This window comes from Puma concolor, chromosome C1, assembly GCF_028749965.1.
Source record: "Puma concolor isolate L17-30 chromosome C1, mPumCon1.1.hap2, whole genome shotgun sequence".
Lineage (NCBI taxonomy): Eukaryota > Metazoa > Chordata > Mammalia > Carnivora > Felidae > Puma > Puma concolor.
Window position 1 is genome coordinate 152,680,777 of NC_141674.1, and position 8,313 is coordinate 152,689,089.

General features: G+C 34.2%; 1 protein-coding gene across 18 annotated transcripts in view; it reads left to right on the plus strand.

The window, feature by feature from the left end:
* GCA (grancalcin) overlaps positions 1 to 7,833 on the plus strand; it is a 49,380-nt gene extending 41,547 nt beyond the window's left edge. For all 18 annotated transcript variants that reach the window (XM_086718772.1, XM_086718764.1, XM_086718763.1 and 15 more), the window contains 2 exons: positions 3,648 to 3,706; positions 4,338 to 7,833. In XM_086718772.1, the coding sequence (XP_086574898.1) occupies positions 3,648 to 3,689 (42 nt within the window). In that variant the 3' untranslated portion in view covers positions 3,690 to 3,706; positions 4,338 to 7,833. The remainder of the gene's footprint in view (positions 1 to 3,647; positions 3,707 to 4,337) is intronic.
* Positions 7,834 to 8,313: the final 480 nt, after the last annotated feature.

An 8,313-nucleotide genomic window follows, 5' to 3' on the forward strand; every position in this document is an offset into this window, starting at 1 on the left:
TCAAAATCAACCAAAGCAAGCCAACACCAAGACATACTATAATTAAATTTGCAAAATATAGTGATAAAAAATCTTAAAAGCAGCAAGGCAAAAGAAGTCCTTAACTTATAAGGGACAACCCATAAGGCTAGCTGGAGATTTCTCAACAGAAACTTGGCAAGCCAGAAAGAAGTGGCATGCTGTATTTAAAGTGCTGAGTGGGAGGGGCGCCTGGGTGGCTCAGCTAGTTAAGTGTCCAACTTCACTCAGGTCATGCTCTCACAGTTCGTGAATTCAAGCCCCACGTCAGGCTCTGGGCTGACAGCTTGGAGCCTGGAGCCTGCTTCGGATTCTGTGTCTCCCTCTCTCTCTGCCCCTCACCCGCTCACACTCTGTCTCTCAAACATAAACATTAAAAATAAACTGAAAAAAAAAAAAGTGCTGAGTGGGAAAAATCTGCAGCCAAGAATACTTTATCCAGCAAGTCCATCATTCAGAATAGTTGAGTTTTCTAGACAAGCAAAAACGAAAGGAATTAGTGACCACTAAACCAGCTCTGCAAGAATATTAAAGGAGACTGAGTGCAACAGAGAGACCAAAAGTGATGGTCTTGTCTAAAGACAAGAAAGGATGAGAGAAAAATCTCCAGAAACAATGACAAAACAAGTAATAAAATGGCACTAAATACATTTCTCAAGGACTATTTTGAATGTAAATGGACTTAACACTCCACAATCAAAAGACATAGGTTGTCCAAATGGATTAAAAAACAAGACTCATCTATACATTGCCTATAAGAGACTTGTTTTAGACCTAAAGACACCTGCAGATTGAAAGTGAGGGGATGGAGAAAAATTTATCAAGCAAATGGATGTCAAAAGAATGCCAGAGTTGCAATGCTTATATAAAACAAATAGAATTTAAAACAAAGACTGTAATAAGATATATAGAAGGGTACTTACATCATAATAAAGGGGACAATTCAACAAGACTATCTACCAATTTGCAAATATTTATGTACCCAACATGAGAGCAGTTAAATATATAAAACAATTAACAAACATAAAGGAATTAATGATAATAATACAATGATAGTAGGGGACTTCAACATCCTGACTTACATCAATGGACAGCTAATCTAAACAGAAAATAAACAAGGAAACAATGTCTTTGAATGACACTCTGGACCAGATGACTTAACAGATATATTTGGAACATTCCATCCTAAATCAGTATAAAACACATTCTTTTCAAGTACATATGAAACATTCTCCAGAATAGATCACATGTTAGGTCACAAATCAGGCCTCAGTTATACAAAAGGATTGAAATCATACCATGCATCTTTTCTGACTACAACACTATGATACTAGAAGTCAACTACAAGAAAAACAACTTGGAGAGATCATAAATATACAGACATTAAACAATATTGTACTCAACAATGAATAGGTCATCCAGGAAATTAAAAAAAAATACGTGGACACAAAATGAAAACACAATGGCCCAGAATCTTTGGGATGAAGCAAAAGTAGTGCGGAGAGGGAAGTATATAGCAATACGTGTCTATCTCAAGAAGCGTAGAGCCAGAAAAATTAATCCTCAAATGTTTGTAGAACCACAAAAGACCCCAAATAGCCAAAGCAACCTTGAAAAAGAAAAGTAAAGCTGGAGGCATCACAATTCCAGACTTCAAATTAGATCACAAAACTATAGTAATTGAAACAGTATGGTGCTAGCACAAAATTAGACATATAGATCAATGGAACAGAATAGAAAACCCAAAAAATGACCCCACAATTATGTAGTCTGTTAGTCTTTGGCAAAGCAGGAAAGAATATCCAATGGGAAAAAGACAATCTCTCCAACAAATAGTGCTGGGAAAACTGGACAGCAACATGGACCACTTTCTTATACCATACACAAAAATAAATTCAAAATAGATTAAAGACCTAAACTGTGAGCCTTAAAACCATAAAAATTCCAGAGGAGAACACAGGCAGTCACCTCTTTGAAATTGGCCATAGCAACTTTTTTCTAGATATGTCTCCTGAGGCAGGGGAAACAAAAGCAAAAATAAACAATTGGGACTTGATCACAATAAAACACTCATGGGGTACTTGGTTGGTTCAGTCAGTAAAGCATTCAACTCTTGATTTCAGTTCATGTCATGATCTCATGGTTTCATGGGTTTGAGCCCTGCATCGGACTCTGCACTGGTGGCATGGAGCCTGCTTGGGATTCTCCCTCTCTCTCTGCCCCTCCCTCACTCACATTCTCTATGTCTCTCTCAAAATAAATAAGCTTAAAAAAATAAAATAAAACACTTCTGCACAGCAAAGGAAACAATCAACAAAACTAAAAGGCAACCTATGGGACTGGAGAAGATATTTTCAAATGGCATGCCTGATAAAGGGTTAGTATCCAAAACATATAAAGAACATTATAAAATTCAACATCCAAAAAACAAATAATCCAATTAAAAAATGGGCAGAAGACATGAATAGACTTTTTTTGCAAAGAAGACATCCAGATGGCCAACAGACACATGAAAAGATGCTCAACATCACTATTCACCAGGGAAATACAAATCACAACTACAATGAGTTCCCCACCCCTAACAGAATGGCTAAAATCAACACAAAAAACAACAGGTGTTGGTGAGGCTGTGGAGAAAGGGGAATCCTCTTGCACTGTTGGTAGGAATGCAAACTGGTGCAGCTACTCTGGAAAACAGTATGAAGGTTCCTCAAAAAGTTAAAAATGGAACTATCATACAATCCAGTAATTGCACTATTAGGTATTTACCCAAAGAATACAAAAATCCTGATTCAATGGGATACATACACCCAGATATTTATAACAGTATTATCTATAGTAGCCAAATTATGAAAAGCCCGAGTATCCATCTATTGATGAATGGATAAAGAAGATGTGGTATGTATACACAATGGAATATTACTCAGCCATCAAAAGGAATGAAATCTTGCCACTTGTGACATGGATGGAGCTAGAGAGGTTCAAGCTAAGTGAAATAAGTCCATTAGAGAAAGACGTATACCATATGATTTCACTCACATGTAGAATTTAAGAAATGTGCAAAGGGAAAAAAGAGGCAAACCAAGGAACAGAGTTTTAGCTATAGAGAGAACAAACTGATGGTCAACAGAGGGGAGGTGTTTGGGGGGATGGGTTAAATAGGTGATGGGGATTAAGGAGTGCACTTGTGATGAGCACCTGATAATGTGTGGAAGTGCTGAATTACAATATTGTACACCTGAAACTAATACTCCACTGTATGTTAACTAGCTGGAATTTAAAGAACAACTTTAAAAAAACCTTAAAAACATTTATTTTCATTTTTATTAATTATTTTGAGAGAGAGAGAGCACAGGAGCAGGGCAGGGACAGAGAGAGAGAGGAAGAGAGAATCCCAAGTAGGCTCTGCACTATCAGCACAGAGCCTGACACGGGGCTCAAACTCACAAACCTCAAGATCTTGACCTGAGCCAGAGTCAGATGCTTAACCGACTGAGCCACCCAGGCACCCCTAAAAAATCCTTTTTTTAAAAAATTGAAAATGAAATTAGTCATTTTTTAGAACCTAGGGGCACTAAGCATTTACAAGTATATATTTAAAATTGTAATAAATTTTTGTTTGTTTAAAGATTTCTTTAGGAGAAGAGACCACTTGCAACAAGGGGTTGTGAATTTTGTATATGATGATGTAAGTATTCTGGTATTTACACTGTTTCCTAGATGTGTTCATAACTGTTAAAAAAAATTTAAGAGGTCTCTGGTACCAATAATGGGAATAATATATTTTATAGACCGTATTCCTTTTCTGAATTTATCAGCTAAATGCAAATAAAAGGTTAAATACTTGTATAAATATCAAGTTGACATTATATTATAAAGGTACTTCTAAATTTTATGACATGTTTTTGGCAGTTTACCTTTCAAATCATTTTTAAGGGCAAAGCTACCATTTTTATAAAGAGTAGTTTATTTTTTGGTAATCTTCAAGAGGAAATTTTCATCTATGATGATAAATTATGAAGCTGTTCATTTCTCATTTCAAATGGTTGCAATTAACCTGATTCCAGTGTTTTTTTTTTTTTTTTAATTGAAACTAATTATATTTCACATGTACTTCAATGTTTCAGGGTTTTTGTTTTGTTCTTATTGTGAGGAAGTTAGGGAGTCAACACTTCCCTGCTAGTACATACTGGTTTAAATTACAAACCTTGGAAACTTTAAAAATTTCCCCTCTTGTGAAAATGTTTTCATGGAGTGTAATTAATCAAAAGCAAAAAGCCTTTTGTTGTTACCAGCTGATGATTTTACTTATGTGTTAGTTTTTGCAGGGTACTATGGCAATTTGAATGTCTAGAATTTGAAAGCTGAAGAAATACTGTGAATTTTTTTTACTTGGAAGACATGAACTGGACTACTTTGAATTTAATGCTTTTTTGGCTTTTCCATGTTTCTACCTTGTTATAAGTCTGTCCTATTTCTATGTGTTTTTACTTTAGTGCATAATTTAAAGCAATACAAGAAGTGTTTTTGTATTTGGAATAGTAGTGCTTTTAGGAAAGCTGTTCACTTAACATATCTTAGTATCATAAAACATTGGTATATGATGAATTGATGTAAATACCTTTTAGCCTTAATTTTTAACATTGTAAATCCAGAAGAATGTATTTACAAGATAGATAATATAAGAAGCCAAATGTGAAAGCCTACATAAAGCTAATGTATACTTACCTGAAGGTTACAAATTATACATTGAATTTTTTTTCCTCGTTGTTGGTTTTGAAGGTGAACTAGAAGTCTGGATTTTGTGCCATATTTGTAGAAGGGTTTCTTTATTCCTTGATTGCATAATTTAAGAAGAGAAACTCACTGGTCTTTGCCTATGAAGAAGAAAATCGTAGTTCCTAAAATTTCATATTACGTCACCTTAAGTAGACTGCAAATTAATATATAGAGAAATAAGGCTATAGGAAGCATTTTTTCCTTTATTTTTTTCAGTGTATATTTTTCTTCAATATGCTTTATTATCTTCTGTGGAAAAAAAAGTTCTTAACAGAACATACGTTTTCTCTCTGCATTTTTTTTTTTTTTTTCATTAGTGATGACCTACCTAGAGGGCCTAAAATGGCATCTTCCTTTTAAATCTAGACTTTCTGGGGGCGCCTGGGTGGCGCAGTTGGTTAAGCGTCCGACTTCAGCCAGGTCACGATCTCGCGGTCCGTGAGTTCGAGCCCCGCGTCAGGCTCTGGGCTGATGGCTCAGAGCCTGGAGCCTGCTTCCGATTCTGTGTCTCCCTCTCTCTCTGCCCCTCCCCCGTTCATGCTCTGTCTCTCTCTGTCCCAAAAATAAATAAACGTTGAAAAAAAAAAAATTTAAATCTAGACTTTCTGGAAGTGACACATATTTTTAATGAGATGTCAACATTTCAATGTATTCTATTAAACTAAATTGTTTCATATATAATGCCAACTGTTTACGAAGTTAAAAAAATCAAGTAATCTACCAATTTGTTTAGATAGTCAGAAACTAAGTTCACCTTTCTTGACAACATTAGCCTCAGGTTTTGGCATTGCTAAACTGGCAAGTCGTTGAATGCAGGTGTGTAATGTGGGGGGTACTGACCACACCAGGCACCACACCCTGTTTCAGAGTGGCATCACTGTGGAAATTGCAAAGTGGTCATCACATCCTTAGCATTTCAGACCCCTGATATGAGCTGTTGTAGTTAATCCTGCCCCTTTCCTTGCAAACACTCTTAAGTCTTTCTTAATGAAGATTTGAAACACCATGTGTTTTTCTTACACCTTAACTGAATGTCTTCCAGCTTCAAATGTGAGTACAAATTGATGTAATTTTAGTATGACTGGTGACCAAATTAATTATTCTTTTTAGAAAATTCCGGATTTCTTAAAGGATGGAGGATGAATGGTAGCATCTTGAAAAAAAGAAAAGTTTCGTAAACTTACAGAATTTTAAATCCACTTTTACTTTCAACAGTCCTGGAAAGGAAGTATTGGGTAGTCATTTTGACGTTATATTTTTATATAATTAGCTGTCAGATTCATTTGGTCAGCAGTATAAACGTGTGAATAAATAATCCATATACTTTTGTCCTCTGGCTGCTAATTTTTTTTCCATGAACATATATTTGATAATGTGAGAGGATGTTAACTGAGGTATAAAATAAAATACAGTATTCTAATTAGAAGTGTTGTAGAAGAAACTAATGTAAACACACTCTTACATCATTCATGTTGAATGAGGATGATAATATGACTCAGCAGCCTGGTATCTTAACCTCCAGCTTATAGGTAATTGCATTGCGGTACCGTTCTGACGTCAGTTATAATTTTTCTTACTTGTAGGCTAATGGTTGAGGCTAAAAACTTTAAAAATGATATATGATATTATTCATTTAAGTTTCTGCCAAATGACACTTTGTATTAGAACTCTTCATATGATTCTCTAACTCGTCCTTTTCCAAAGGTGTTTCTGTGAATTTTGGTCATGGTCAGTCTGTGAAGCCATTTCAGTGACCAAACATATTTGGGAAATTCTCACCCTTTTCAGGGAGCTTGATAAAGCCTAAGGTACAGAAAATCCTGTTTACTTCTGTTTGACATAGTTTGTTCCAAAAATTTTTGACCACAGAACTCCTTTCTCTAGCAGAACTAATTTTCCATGCCAGTCCAACTTGTCAGACAGTTCTTTTGCACTGTCCGTTAACTAGATAATCTTATAAAACGTTAGGCATAGAGGATATTTTAGATGGAGTTTTTATACCGAAATGCAACTCACTTTTTGATGCTTTAAAGATAATTGATGTAAATAGACATCCATTACTAAAGTAAAAATTAAATAGTCTTATGATGAACAAGGACTGGAATATGAATATCGTATGGTAGTTTGTACTGGTTAACTCACACCCAGTTTTCTTGTAAAGAGTAAAATATTGAATAATGTACACTCTTAACATCTAAGTGCTTTTATTTATACAGTAAACATGTTTCCATGTCATTTTGAGAATTTTTTAATAAACATTCAAATAGCTTGCTGTAAAGTTTTGTATCATACAAAATCTGTTAACATATATGAGATGCTTCAGTTCAAATAACAGTGCAGTTAATTCACCTCCGCCTAAAAAACTGCCAAATGGTTCAATGTCAGATATTGCACTTCTATTTTGAGTGGCAGTTTACACCTTTTAAATTATATCAAGGGGAAATAAATACTGTTGGAATCTTAATTTGGTCCACTTTAAAGTAATTTCAAGGACTGTGCTCATTTGATCTATTTAAGCATGCATTCAGAAACAAAAAGTAATTTAAAAGTGTCAAATAATATATTTATTTCCAGAAAAGGTATTCACCCTGGAAGAAAGTAGAATTTATTAATGAAGTTCAAAGTCTGTGCAGTTTAAAAAATGACAAACATCAATTTATAATTCTTTCTCTAAGGAAAATATACAAATCAAGTTCACTTGTACTCTTACGGCATTACTAAACTGGACAAACTAAATGAATACAATTTGTCAGAAATGTGCTTTTCTTTTGTACTTTTGACAAATTCACAGATGATATGTTTTCTCGAATTTGTAGCAGTTTTCTGGGAAATTAATAGGAATAAATTTGTGAACATCTGGTAATTAAATCTAGTGAGTAAAAATCCAAGACTTCTTTCACGTTAACATTTTTTCTTTTCTTTTAAACTTTAAAATGCAGCTATGGGTATTTTATTAAGTTTGAAACTTGTATTAAAAAACCACATCTTTTTGATTTTGTAAGCACTTTGAAATAAATGTACAATTCTAAGCTATCATCTAAGAGTATGTCTAGACTTTATAATAAAATTAGATGACACAAAGAAAAAACAAATATTTAAAACTTCTGTTATAGTGATGAATGAAGAGAAGATTTTAAATGAATACTGTTTAGGTAATTTGTAGTATAGAATAAGGTTACAACATCATATATGTCCATATATTAAGTTAAATATTTCCTGTAATTTAGAATACTGAGCACAAAACTACTTTCCAGCAAAACATCAGGACACTTATGAAAAATTTGTCTGGCTCACTATCAACTCATTATTTGGATGTTGGGAAATCTGTGCTTTTGTTTCTTGCCATTTCTTTTTCTACTTGTTTTAAAAAACTTATTTTACCGGCATCTAATAAAGAAAAGAGCCTTATATTGCTTAACATTCCTTTTACCCAGGTAGCTTGGCAATGTACAGCTTTGTGTATTATTTTGTGAGCATTCAGGAATAACTTCAGGTGTGCTTCTGCAAATCTGAATG